Below are 15,298 nucleotides of genomic sequence, written 5' to 3' on the forward strand. Positions count from 1 at the left end.
ATAATATATTATTTATTGTTTTTATTGCAATTCAAATCGAATCAGATATCTGAGAAGATATTCAAATTTGAATCATAATCTTGGAAATTTGATGAATTCTTATCATATTTGGATTGGATGGATTTAGGGATGACAACAATTGTAGGTTTAGGGAGGGTTTTGTATATTCTAGACCCGACCTTCTTCCCTAAACCTCTCAACCCATACCAATCCCAAAACTTATAGTGGATTGGATTTTGAGAATCTAACCCTTCACAACCCTACCCTCCTTACATTCAAGGGTAGGGGTGGGCTGGGTTTTTAAACCCACATCTAATTTCCTACTATTTCTTGTATTATATCAGCAATAAATATGGAAATAACACAAACAAATAACGAAATTTCTAGTAATTTTATTAAGACATGTAAAAAACACAAACTATTAATTATCCTTCATATACAATTCAAAATATTATTAAATTTAACACCTAGTATATAAAATTTATATGCTTTCCAACAATATGAGGGTTGGGGAGGGTCAGGTTTAGCCTAATAATATATGCTACCCGTATTCATACGGGTTGCAGAATCTCAAAATCCATCTCCTAAAACCCATCTTTAAAACACTAAATCTAAATTGCCATCCCTAGATGGATTCTTATTGAACCGGATTAGATATACCCTTTAGCAAATTCAATCCGATCCATTTTCAACCCTAATCCAAGACCTACAACAGAAGATGTTAATTGTTGATTCTTAGTTTAGATAACAAAACATGTTACAACACTCTTCCACAATCATCCAACGTGATCTGACACCACTCATCTCACCATCAGACTCAGCCTAATCATTAATTAGATCATGTTAGAAGGGTGTTGGAATGTGTTTTGTTGACAGACGATGTAGACTCCGTCACGACTATATAGATGGAAATCAGGATTGAATTGATATTAGCCGCTTCCATATTTGGGTTGGGTGAGGGTGGGGTTGTCTGTCAATGGGCACCTAAACCTTGACACCTGATTCAATGTCCCTCTTATTATTTCAGATTTAGATGCATCCGATTAATAATTAAATTTGATGCAAATTTATAATTAATAAATTAAAGGGTTTCTGATTGTGGTTCAATTGTACTATTTCTCACTACCAAAACAAATTGGACTATTTCTTTACACTTGAAAAACAAGAAAATTAAGAAAGAAATAAAAATTTTGGAAGAAACTTGGAAGCCTATTAGGCCCGAGAGCTTTTAATAGAACTACTAGTAGGGTCCATGTGATGCACGGAAAAAGCCGCTACCCAATATGATGATGAAGGGGTTTAAAATTGAAGCTAAAGAGCAATCTAAGTATTGTTTTTGTTAAAAGAAATTGAAGCAAAAGAGCCTTGTGACATTTCCAATTAGGTTGTGTTGGTTCAAGTCCAATCCAAGTATTATTTTTTGGTCAAATGAGCTTTGTTAAATTTTATTAATTATTCAAAATATAATTAAAAGTAATCTAAATTTACCCAAATTATATTTCATTATAGTTGTTATAATATTATTAAGTGAATTTTGTTAATGTAATATATGCTAAGGTTTTGTTACTTAATTTTGCTTTTTTATTAATGAATTTGTAAATTACTAATTATAATAAAATTACTTGGTGCCTAACAAAAGAAAAGAAAAGAGACTCACATCCATATACCATATGGATAATTGAGTATTGCATAATAAATTAAATTATTACATTTAATTAGTTAATTAGGTGATTAAATAATTTTGCTTTGCTTAAACAAAAATTAGTCTTCAAAATTTAATTCACATGCTTGGTATTGTTGAAGAAATACCAACCTAAACAATAATGGCTATTGCATTCAATACTTTTAGATATAGCAACAACAAACAAAAAAAAATGAGAGTTTGATTGACAAAGACATCATCTTTTCCCTTCACCATCACCATGCTTTGGACATTTTGAGTCTTGGCCATCAACTTAGCCTTCCTTTCATCCTTAATTTGTCTTCTTCACATGGTATAAAAACATATAAAAATAGTAGTATTTGGCATTCGTAATCAATAAAAATAAAATTTACCATCAAAGAAATCAATTTGACTTACTTGTTGATGATGGCACAAAACTTAAGGTAGACAAAAAACTGTATGGAAAAAAGCAAAAAAAAAAAACATCACTTAAGTAATATATTTAGGGTAAAATACAAAAACCTCCCCTATAATTTAATTATAGCAAAAACCTCCTTCTATTTTCAAAAAAATCGATAAAAACCTCCCTTCTGTCAACAACCAAGACGAAAAATGTTAAATCAATGATAATTTTTTTTTTTCAAAATACCTATTTTACCTCTTCGGCTGTGATGCATGGCACAACCATGAGTTCTCTATGAGGTTACAATCCCTTCGTTTCTAGTTCCAATCGGCTCAATCATTTCTTCGGTGAGATCCTGACATCACTTGGGAGATTGCTGGTGATGGTGAGCTTTGATCTGAAGCATAACAACCTCACCGGAGAAATCCCTCAGATTGGAACATAGACAATTGGGATTAAAAATGTAAGAATTGATCAAAGAAACCATGACCAACCTCCTAAATAAACAAATCGATCAAAGAAACAATGGATTTGGGCGGCTAGAGAGTGAAGCCCCACCATCACGACATCGTATACGCACTAGAAAAATGGTACCTCTCTGCCTTTTGCATCCAAACACACCTCGTAGATGACTAATACTGAACTATTCATCGGGATATGCTCTGTAGTGCTTTCGTGCTCTGTATATGGATGTGGGTTCACCTACGTATTCATCGTAGACATCATGAACTTCTCTCTCATTTCTAGAAGCTTCCATATCTGGTTCTCATAATCCATGTGCTCCAACCCTAGCATCCCTTGTCCTGCAGTCTGCAAACAGACACTTCGGCGTTGCAGTTTGACCATAGAATGGCAATAACATGCTGGAATCCTGTTGGAGAATAAATTTCTCTGATGGAGGTATTTTCTCATGCAAAAAATCAACCACAACAAAAATAGTCATCACCCCTAGTGTTCTTGGCAACCCCAACACAATCCATAATAATATTAGTCCATGGTGCTTCTGGTATGGGTAAGGGAAGACACAAATTTGTATTTTGATGTTGCCCCTTAGATGTTTGGCACTTGTAACATCTATCAACATAATAGAACACATCCCTTTGTACCTTTGGCCAAAAGTACTTTTTGGAGACCATTTCAAGTGTCTTCTTGCGACCAAAATGTCCCTTGCAATGCAAATCAGCAATGAGTAATGCCCTCAAGGATCCTGATGGAATACATAACCTATTGCCCATGAATAAATAACCATCATTCCACACAAACTTGGTTTGAATATCCTTGTCACCTGTTGTATAGCTTCTACAAATAGGGCCAAAATAAGGGTCATCTTGGTATTGGTCTTTGATGGAACTAAATCCCAGAACATTAGCAGACATTGCTGACACCAAGTGAACTCTCCTACTAAGAGCATTAACTACCCAATTTTGCTGTCCAGCCTTATGCTTCAAAACAAAATTATATTCTTGTAGAAAGTCAACCAATTTAGCATGTCTTCCTTTTATCTTTTGTTGAGAGTTAAGGTGCTTCAATGCTTCATGGTTTGAATACAACACAAATTCCCATTATATAAGATAATGCCTCCAAAACTTCAGCGCTTATACAATGGCATAAAACTCAACATCATACATGGAATACATCCTTCTAGCATCATTGAGTTTTTCACTAAAGTAAGCAACGGGACAACCTTTTTGGCTAAGGACAACTCCAATCCCAACATGGGATGCATCACATTCAACTTCAAAGAGCTTGTTAAAATTAGGAAAAGCTAATACCGGGGCCTTTATCATCCTCATCTTTAGCTCTTGGAAGCTTTTCTCAACTGTGGGGGTCCAAGTAAACTCACCTCCTTTCAAGCATTCAGTTATGGGTAGCACAATAGTGTTGAAATTCTTTATAAACCATCGATAAAAAGTCACTAGCCCATGGAAACTATGAACTTCAGTCAAGGTCTTTGGTGTTGGCCACTCTTGAATAGCTTGAACTTTTTCTTGATCCACCTCAATCCCTTTAGCTAAAACAACATACCCCAAAACACCAATTGATTTGTCATAAAATTACACTTCTTCAAATTTATATATAACTGATTTTGTCTCAAGATTTATAGGATTGCTCTTAAGTGCCCTAAGTGGCTGTCATGATCTTTGCTGTGGATGAGTTTGTCATCAAAATAAACTATCACAAACTTCCCCATGAATAGCCTTAAAACTTGACTCATGAACCTCATAAAGGTGCTAGGAGCATTAGACAACCCAAACGACATAACCAACCATTTATAAAGACCTTCCTTAGTCTTGAATGCAGTTTTCCATTCATCTCCCTCCCGGATACGAATTTGATGGTATCCATCTATCTTTGAAAAGACTTGTGAACCAGCCAATGTGTCTAACATGCCATCAAGGCGGGGTATGGGAAATCTAAATTTAACTGTACTCTTGTTAATGGCATGACTGTTAACACACATACACCAACTACCATCTTTCTTTGGTGTGAGCAAAGCTGATACAACACATGGGCTTAAGCTCTCATGGATCAGCCCCTTCTTCAACAACTCTGTTACTTCTCTTTGGAGATCCTCATGCTCCTTAGGACTCATTCTATAGTGGGGTAGGTTAGGCAATGATGCTCCGAACATTAAATCTATATGATGTTGTACATCTCTTAGGCTGCGTTTGGGAACAATGCAAATAAGTGTGAATGCAAATATGTAGAGTGTAAAACGGTTCATATAAATTGCAAAATTGGGTTAGTTTTGCACTAACAAACTTAACTTCTTACCAAACAGACTTTTAGCTGTAATGGATGCAAACATGAATTCCAATAAAACATATATATATATATATATATATATATATATATATATATATATATATATATATATATATATTATTATCAAAAGGCCACTTGAATGCAAATTTACTTCTTTTTTATTGATGCACTTTTACATCTTATTATCAATGTAAATATGCATTGATATGTCATTTGTCAATGCATAAATGTAACGTTGCCAAACACATGTGAAAGTGAACCAGAGTGCAAATTTACCCTGAATTGGGATTTACACTCCCTTTGCATTGTTTCCAAACACGGCCTTAGGGGAGGAAGGTCATCGGGTAATTCTTCAAGCATCACATCAGCATACTCATGAAGTAGCTTCTTCACCAACTTTGGAACAAGTGTTTCTTTGCTAACTTCTTTTGTAACTAAAATGTAAACAACACCCAAATTCCCATATTCTTGAGCCAATTTATTTGAGGTGAAGAGAGTAGTGGTTGGCTTTATTTCCTTCTTTGGAAATGAATCAAGTTGCATTGGTTTAAGGGTTATCTTCTTATTGTCTTTCACAAAGTTGTATGTGTTCTTATCCCCATAATGAGTGGTCTTACGGTCATATTGCCATGGGCAACCCAAGAGAATATGGTATGCATCCATTGGGACAACATCACACCATACCGATTCTTCAAATGTATTACCAATAGAAAAATTAACTATGCATTTAGAAGAAACTTTTACCTCATTTCTTTTGTTGAACCACAAAATATGATATGGTTGGGGGTGTTGAACAATATTAAGTTGTAATTTATCCACCACCTTCATCAATGACTCCATCAACTAGATGTGTTTGCCCTTCAATCATTTTCTTAGGACATTCATTTGAACAATATCCCAACTCCATACACCTGAAACATCTAATAGTAGGCTTCCCTTGACTGCTATTTGTTGCATTTGAAGTCCTTTGGATTGTAGGTTTTGGTTGATCATATGACCCCTATTAGCCCCAACACTTCAACCTACTGATGAAGGTGTACCTTGGACAGCACTTAGCCTCTGCCCTGAGCTCTGACTCAATTGAGGTTCAACCTTTAGAGCTAATTGATATGCATCCTTTACCTTACACAGGCAATGTAGGCTAACTTGATCTTATATTGGCAACCTCAAACCATTGATATATCTACTAACTTTTTGTTGTTCAGTTTCTAACATATTACTCCAAAGAATTAATATATTAAAATCTTTTGTGTACTCCTTCACACTCTTTTCCTGTTGCCTTAAATTTTGCACCATTTGGTAAAGAGTTTGCTTATGGTCTGGTGGTAAGAATTGGGATTTCAATTTCTCTTTCATTCTTCCCTAAGAATTAACCTTTCTTTTCCCCTTCCTTTCTTTGTCCCTTTGGTAATTTTTCCACCAATCTAAGGTTATCCCACACATCTTGGCTGTTACAAGCTTCACTTTTCTTTTTTCATTAATTTATTTCCATCAAAATAATTTTCAATACTGTTCAACCATTCTAGAAGCTCTTCAAATTCTAACTCACCATCAAACTCAAAAATATGAAGTAGAACACCATGACCCTAATTGGATAGTAAAGCTTGCACTATTCGGTCTTCCCACCGTTGGTTGTTATTCCTTCCATGCTGATCACCCTTTGGTTGTTCAATGTCTTCACTTGATTCTTCACTAATAATGTAAGTGAGTTGTTTATCAATTGTAGGAGCTTGTCTTCTTCTTCCTAGCGCTAAATCATTTTCTACATCACCATCCCTAGCAGCATTTTGAGCTATAAGTTGTGCAAGATGTTTTTGAAGTCCTTTTATAGCCTCTTGGAAAACCTCTACAGTAACATGTTGTGGTCTTCTACCACACCTACCATGTCCACCCCTTGCAGCCATGATAATATAGAAAACACAAGAAAGAGATGAACTTTGCAACAAACCCAAGGAAAGAACTTGTTCTAATACCACTTGATGTAGACAGAAAGACAATTACATGCAGTAGTACCTCAAGTATATAACAAGAAGTACAAGAAATACCAAGCTGAAAACAACAAAATAAGTTGGATTTTTTAGGGATTTCAGACTTGAACTTGAAATAAAACTCCTCCTGGAACAGTTCCACTATAGTAATAATGGCAGCAAGCTAGCCTCCCATGCAGACACGTAGCAGTGATGGAGGGATTGGAAGGTGCCAAGATGGGCTGATTCCTCAAAACCCAAGCTCCCAATACTTGAAAACCTTACCTGGAGCTTAACTACAACTCAAACAAGAGGGAAAGAACCAAAAAGACCCCTACAGAATTAAAATATTTACACATAAGCCCCTAGAATGTCTTCCCTCTCACCAACCATTCCTTAAGAACAAAACTAAATTCAAATAAACTCCTTATAAAAAGACTCAAAAGACCAAAATAATCTGACTTATAAATGACGAAAACACCCCTGGTTCATTCATACACTTTTTTTTTAAGAAATAGGAAACAATAGAGAGAGATATGGGGTGGAAAACAGGTGTTAGAATTAAATAGTTTATTGTAAGATAAATTATGATATATTTTAGGAGGAAGTTTTAGATGGGATAGGTAGTTATCCACTGACGAACAGTGTCGTTCAACACAGGTGAGGAAGACCGACCTTGGGGTGAGTTCTTCGGTGATTGTTTCTATCCAGTTCACCCCAAGAACATGTTGGATATTATGTAGTGAGTTTTCCAGTAACTCCTGGTTCTGGGTTGCCTAGTTTATCGTTTTTATAATCCTCTTCTTCTGATTCACTTTCTTCTCTCGGCTGCTTCGTATTGTCGTCCGAGATCTTCTTGGACGATTGATCTCCATTAAATGTTGCCTTTTTGTCTCTGCCCATAAGCTCTTGTTTGGAAATGTTAAAGAGTTTTGATTGATTGCTTTGACTTCCAGATGATGCATAACATGGACTATTTCTAGTGGGATTTGATGTCAGAAAAATGACCAATCTAGTCGGTGTTTTTGATGTTATGAGGGTAAAAATTTCCCCTATTTTGGTTCATTTTGGATGGCGAAAAAGGTGATTCCTCGCTCGACCTTGCTGTAACGATATTGTTGGCCAGTGGTTTCACGGTGTACATTCCTTTCCAGCGAGAACTCCATTATCAAAGATATCTGGTGGTTCTGGATTGAGCGGTAGGGAACGACACATGTGAAGAAGCTCGTAAAAGTTGAAGAGAGAGATTGGCACTATAATCTAGGGAGAGGTTAGTTGTGCTTAATTACCAGAAAGAAAGGGTTGATGACGTGGCTTAACGGGTGGGCTGGGTAGGGGAAGAGGAGGAAAGAGAGTGAATGGGAGAGCTTAGATGGATAGGAGAGAGAGAGTTCAACGAAAAATGAATAGAAGTAGAGAGTTGCTGACGTGGCCTTTTAACACTATATATATAATGTGCAAGAAATGAGAGTTCTTATTACCCTCGATTGATAATTCATTTCGAAGAACATAAACATAAAGAAATCACAATGACTAAAATTGACTTTACCTTCACCTTGACTGCCCACATCCCCAAGTTTGCCTTAGATAATAGAGAAATTAATAATTATAATACCATTATATTGTACATAGATGCACCATGTTTCAAAAAAAAAAAAACATAGTATAGCAAAAATGGTATGTCTAAATAATGGATGAGTGGTAAAACCACAAAAAGACATGGTCAGAAATGAAATTATATAAAGTAACCTAAGTGTAACCCTGATAGATAGGAGATTAATAAGAGAAAGTGGATTGTGATGAGACAGGCGTAGGAAACCATCTACAACACTTATTAGAAAAGGTGATCTATTGCAAGGGGCTAAAAGAACTAAGGGAAGACTGAAATGATAAGAAATGATTTAACCACCCATAATTTGATTTTGATGATAGGTATGGCATTCAACAAAATAGCATGGCAAAAATGGGATTCATGTAGCTAATTCATACAGTTGAGACAAAGGCTTAAACAAGAAAGTTGATAATAATAAAAAGGATTTGGCAGAAATTCATCCATGTTGGCTTGTGGTGGGCCAGTGGACTGTATCTACTCCTCACACAGGGCGCCTCACACGCACATCCTACCATGCATTGGGAACATCTCCCATATTTATAAGTTATTATTAATGGGAGATGTTCCCAATGCATGGTGGATGTGCCTGTAAGGCACCCATTTGTGAGGAGCAGATCCCATTCCAACCATTGGGTAGGGATGCAGCCTCACATCAGGAACATCTTCCTTGCAATTCATGGGAGATATTCTCAATGTATGGCTGCAATGGATGATTGGAACGCTGTTCTGTGTGTTGGTGTATCAGAACTCTTAATCATTTTGGCCTATATGGATAAGGGAAAATCTATGATGCAGAAAAGATATGGTATGAAAAGTGTTTTGACCAATCAAAACCCACCCATGAATTTTGATAAATAACACCATGTTCACTATCGCGTTTATGATTCTGGTTTATTGGTCAGTTGTTTTTTTGGATACCATATCTTTTCCATATCATAGTGGACCCCGAAGATAACTTTGAGGATTCTCTATCCCACCTCATCAGGTCAGGGAGGCTGGGATCCAATGGGGATGGGGAAAAATACCATCCTCACCCATGTGTAATTATTCTAGGATCAATTGACAACATTAAGCCACTGTTTATGTAATTTTAAATTATGAGAAGACTATAGATTATCAATTGGGAATCCTCCTGAAATAAGTTAGCATTTTCTATGTGAAGATAAAAAAGCTTTGGAAAGTCTAGGGCTCCTTCGCTAATTTCATTTAAAGATCTATCCTGACCAATAAATAATAAAACTGGACGGACAAAGCAGTTCGCACAAATGAAGATGTGAATTCACCCTTACTGCTATTTGATTAAAATATATTGATAATGGTCCAGATTATTTTTTGACGCCTGATAATGGTTCAGATGTTCACATTTAGATTGGTTGCAAGACATACACTGATCTAGTATTTGACTTCTAAAACAATGTTGTTAGGAATGACCAATTGTGAAATAATGCTGGTTTTTACATGCAGTACACACGCATTCATTGCCATTGATGTGTCATATATGGTCTAAGTCTAACCCAAAATTGGATGGCTGATAATCCTTGGATTTATGATTGCATTTTGGGAAACCTATTTGGCCTCTCGGTGTCATTTCTTCACTGAAATGATGGAAAAAACAAGGTTGTGTGGATAAGCTTTTGCTTTTGAGTTTTGGGCCATGAAAAACAAGAGTCAAAAAGTGTTAAGAATTTGGTAAGAGTTTGCTTTTAAAAGAACATCATAATCTGATGGCAAATTGGCAAAACACTTTTAACCCCTGAAGCACAAGACCTAAAGTTGGGACTCCTTACTTCTGGGCTTTGAAAGCATAAATTCTGAAACTTATCAAAACACAACCTTAGATACTTCAACATAATCACAAATAAGTAGACAAACCAAAAATAGTTCCATCTTGCGGAATTTTTTTTTATGTATATAACATGGGAGATGGTCATTATAATTGTTCACACAATTTATTGAGCTTCTTATTCTTCGGATAATTGATGGTCATCAACAACTCTCATGGGTATCCAATCAGATTCTTCCTTTGGCTGTCGCAGAGCTATAAAATGTAGAGCTTCACTTTGGACCTGATAAGCATGACATGCCCATGGGTATGAATCTGGTGCCTCCCAGACCTTTAACTCTTCAAACACAGACTCCACAGCTAGAGTCCCTATTACACAGTATACAGAATTGGGTTGTGGCTCTGTGAAGCCTTCTACAGCAACACATCCTAGTGATACAAATCCTTCTGGTGCTCGTGGATACCAAATTGAGACAGGAGTTGTGTAGTCATCTAAGCAGTTCCTCCACACCTGCACAATGGAGAGAAGCATACTCTCTTTCAAAACAGGTAACTGTAATGACAGATCTCACCACACTTGAATAGTCTCTCACCAAATCATGCTTCTAATATCTAAATGATGCAATACATGTGAGATTACCACACCATCTGAAGTTTAGGAAGTGTCAGATGCCATTTAATATTTTGATGAAAGACATGGATCTTGATTTATAATTTCATGCTCATGCTAGGGTGTTCCCTACAGGAGTGGAATGGTAGAAGATGATTCATGTGGCGAACCCAATATGGTTGGGACAAGGCTTGGTTGAATTGAGTATGCATTGCTTGTTTCCAACTATTAGTTATATATATTTACATGAGCCTCTATTTACATTATCTGTTCTGGGCACATTCCTTTTACATGACATGCTTATGTGAGCTATGGAAACATTTAACAGTTGTTAGAATACATGTTATTCACATTCTTGTAATTTCACCTCACATTGATATAAATATTTCACCCCTTTGGGTTGACTGAATAATGATGTTAACATTCAACCTCTCTTCTTTATTCTTTTCTTATTCTGTACTTTCTCAAAGGATATTAGAACCAATATCAATGCATTGGAGATCTAAAAGACCATAGCCATCTCTCTTACTAGTTCTTGTTGATGCCAGCATGGCATCAGATGACATCAGCAAATGTTGTACATATGATGGAGGCTATGAAGGTGATGCAGATGCAGAATCAAGGAAAGAATTCATGGGGAAACAAACCAATTTTCCAATTCCTATGCCAATTTCAGAATTTTTGGGTTATAGGATATTGGTACTGTTTCAGTTATTTATTTATTTTCTAGTTGTCAGTGTCTTAAGAATTGGGTTTTATTACTATTTCGAAATTTCTATTTATGTTAACTTTCAGACTTACTATTTATAATAATTCTTGTATTACCATTTTTAGTAATTTCTGATGTCTTTAAATTAAGTTAGTTTTATTAGGACTAGGAAAGTATTATTAGAGTTGTTTAGGACTTGGTCCTTATAAGTGTCATTGTTGTTGCCAGAAATCTCTCTCTCTCTCTCTCTCTCTCTCTCTCTCTCTTTCTCTCTCTCTCCTAAGCAATCAGTCTTTTTGCTGTTTACCCTAAAGCAAGAGCTCACCTCTTTTTGATTCCTTACTCATTATTTGGTGGACAGCAAACATTCTACTTGCTTTTTCATCTATATTCTTCATCTCTAATCACCCACAGCACCTCATTCACTACACAAAGCCCACCACCAAAATTTTAAGGAGAGAATCATACCATTAAGTGAGGATGATGATGCTCTAGTATATAACCTCTTTTTTTTGTGTGAAAGGAAAATTGCAAATCTAAATGTTTTTGAGTGATGCCATGTTTGGTTGTAAGATCTTTTTGATTTGATCCATATGATATTTCTAAGCATATCAGAAGTGGTGGTACTTTTTTTTATGGTGCTATCACATGGTCCTGTTTTACTGCCAGCCTGCAATTTCTCCTCTTTTCAGACTGCCACGTTTTGCAACCTTTGTGGATGGGTTTTCAAAGGTTGACAGTAAATTTATGAGGTCTATTGGGCTGTTTTTGGTTGTTGGGAGTGATAAGGACAGTTGAAAAGGTCTTTTATTTTCAGTTTAGAATTTTATGAAGATTACTGTGCAGCATCTATTGACATAATGCCTTCTTTTTGAAGTGATAATGAATAAATAGTAGTTCACGGACTGGTTCCTTATCTATAAACAGTCAAAAATTGTAATATTCCAAAAATGCTAATAACTACTCTGAAATTGAATGGGATCAATTTTCCAGAGTCGTCCTCAATCAGCTACATTATATTAAAGTGTTGTGTTAAATACCCCCCAAAAAAATCAGTTACATACTTTGGGAGGAGGGGGGTAGGGGAAGTTTTCTAGGGGTAGGGGAAGTTTTCTAATATTAACTGTGTGATGTGTATTAGGCTATGTTTGGTTGTTGGAAGTGATTGGGAGAGTTGAAAGTGTTTTATTTTCAGTTTAGAGTGTTGGGAAGATTACTGGACAGCATCTATTTGACATAATGTCTTCTCTTGGAACTGATAATGAGATCAAGATTAGTTCAGGGACTGGTTCTGTGTCTGTAATCAATCATGATAGTCCAAAAAACAAATAACTACAGTGAAATTGAATGGGATCATTGGTCCCAATTAGGGGTGAGCAAATGGGTAGGTTCTACCCGGAACAGAATGGAACTGACCTTGAACCAGCCTTGAACCGACCCTACCTGATATGTTACAGGGTAGAATTCTTGGAACCAACCCTACCGGAACCGAATGGTTCTGAATTCTTGGAACTGACCCCCACCCAGGTCGGTTCCAGGGTCTAGGGGTTTACCCTACCCAAACCGACCTTGGTTGGCCTTGGTGGAACCGTCTTTTGGAACTGGACTTGCCTTGAAATAAACCACAAAAAAAAATTTAAGGATGTGAAGATTTGAGCCCAAGCACTCATGGTTACAAAAGCCATGGTATCACTTGACCATTGGGTTACTTAAGTGATTTGATAATTTGTTTTCATTTTAATATTTGTATGTGTATAATAAATAATGTAAAAGGTAATGCTTACAAAATTTAAATTATAATGACAAATTTTCAACCATATATTAATATATTATGATAATCTACATATTAAATTGCTTAGTTTAATCGGTAAAAGATAATATGAGTTTTAAACAATATAATATCATTATTGAAAATCAAGTTTTGAATGACATGTTTCATTTTTATTTCTTGAAGGGGGAGGTAAAGAAAGAACATGTTCCATGGGTAGACCCTGGAACCGACCCTGGAACCACCAAGGCCAGAACCGGCCTTCACAAGGTAGGTTCCGGTTCCAAATTCTGCCATGAAACCGAACCGAACTGACCCATACTCACCCCTAGTCCCAATCAGATAAGTTCTACATTGAGGGTAGGGGAAGTTGGGCTACATTAATGGCTGGATAAAACAGACCAAAGTAGAAGATGCAGTAAATACAAGATGGGAGCAAGAAAATCTTGTAGTAATATTCTGGTTGGTCAGTTTCATGGAGCCCTAGATTAGCAGAAAGGTGATGGGAACTTATTCGAAAGACCAAAATACAGTTTGTATATATTAGTTGAAGTGTGAGTCTTCAGTCTATGACTCTATGTCCATGCATTTCTCTTATAAGCATTGTGGGAATAAATTTATCATTATGAAATTGTGGGAGGACTGGTACTATTATCATATTCTAGTTGTTGTATGTGCTGTATACGTTGTATATGAGTCATACAATACCAACCACGCAAAACATGTACATGGGAATTGCCCAATAAGTTATCTAGGTGTAAGGATCAGGAAAGTAACATAGATCTCCCAACCTTTACAGTTTACATCTTGTCCTGGAAAAATAATAAAAATAATATTGCTTTAGAAGGTTAAGTGAGGCCAGCAAAATATGAGAATAATAAGAAAAACGACATGAAATTGTGTACTAAAAGAATAAGTCTGGTCAGCACATTACAATGAACATTACTTATTTTTATGATGGATATAATGAATGCCATTTATCTTTCACTGATTTTGCTGTATGGGTGCTGGAAGAAGAGAGAAGTTAGCTCACATTCCATTACTAGAGAAGAAAACTGTAAATCCTAGATATTACTAACACACAATGAAAATGAATATTAGGCATAGTATATAGTCAAGAACATCGACAATTTCAGTATTATTTGATTTTTCTTTTATAATTGATTTTTTTTTGCATCACTAACCTCAACAAAGCATAGGAAGAAATACTCCTAAGGCTCAAAACCATTGCTAGTAAATTACACATTTGACTGTGAGTTTAGGACTTACCAGATCAAATCCCATCGGAATAGAGAACAGACCATCAATGTTATGATAAACAGCAGCAACATTTGGAGGATGGGAGCCAAGACGGGCTATATCCCCAATGGAAACATACCTGCTAGAAAGCAATCACAGTTATGTACAAAAGTGCATGCATTATTGTAAGATATTAGCAGTGCTTGTTGGTTGGAAAAAAAACCATAAAAAAGAATAATAAATTGAATTATCCCTCCCCCCCCCCCCCCCAAAAAAAAAAAAAAAAAAAAAAATAATGAATAAAATAAAAAGGCTCTGGTCTAGATGTAGGGTCTATAGGTATTCGACCATATATATATATATATCATGGTTTTAAAAGTCTTAAGTCTTGAGACAAGGCTTTCAAATTTTGCCTCAAGGTTTTAAGACTCATAACTTTGGTTTGAAGCTAAAGACTTTTGTTAGAAAGAGGTGTAAGCCCTAAGCCTCAAGGTGTGAGGCATAAAGGTATAAACCACTAAAACCTACAACAATTGAGTTATTTGATACAAAAAAGTGTTTATATTTTTTAAGTTTAAAACATTTGGGAAGGGCACTTTGGTAATTATGGGTCAAATAAAAAGATTAAAATGAAAAGCTAATTGAGCAAATAGAAGTCCTAGTTTCCCTAAGGGTTTTAGAAGAATTCAATGCAACAAAGGCGACACAGAACCATCATCATTTTCTCTTCATCCTTTGTCAAATCAAGTGGGATTTTTTTTTCATATTATTCTCCAAT

The 15,298-nt window shown here is 35.8% G+C and overlaps 1 protein-coding gene across 2 annotated transcripts in view; it reads right to left on the minus strand.

Moving 5' to 3' along the window:
* Positions 1-10,201: 10,201 nt before the first annotated feature.
* Positions 10,202-15,298, minus strand: part of LOC104609851 (pleckstrin homology (PH) domain-containing protein) — a 165,833-nt gene continuing 160,736 nt past the window's right edge. The window contains exons 63-64 of one of the 2 annotated variants that reach the window (XM_010276250.3): positions 14,551-14,659; positions 10,202-10,705 (exon numbers count right to left, since the gene is read on the minus strand). In XM_010276250.3, the coding sequence (XP_010274552.1) occupies positions 10,373-10,705; positions 14,551-14,659 (442 nt within the window). In that variant the 3' untranslated portion in view covers positions 10,202-10,372. Of the gene's footprint in view, positions 10,706-14,550; positions 14,663-15,298 lie in introns of both variants that reach the window. The other variant, XM_088895911.1, reaches the window with a different exon arrangement.

The sequence above is a fragment of the Nelumbo nucifera genome, chromosome 1, assembly GCF_055504915.1.
Source record: "Nelumbo nucifera cultivar China Antique chromosome 1, China Antique-T2T, whole genome shotgun sequence".
Taxonomy (NCBI): Eukaryota; Viridiplantae; Streptophyta; class Magnoliopsida; order Proteales; family Nelumbonaceae; genus Nelumbo; species Nelumbo nucifera.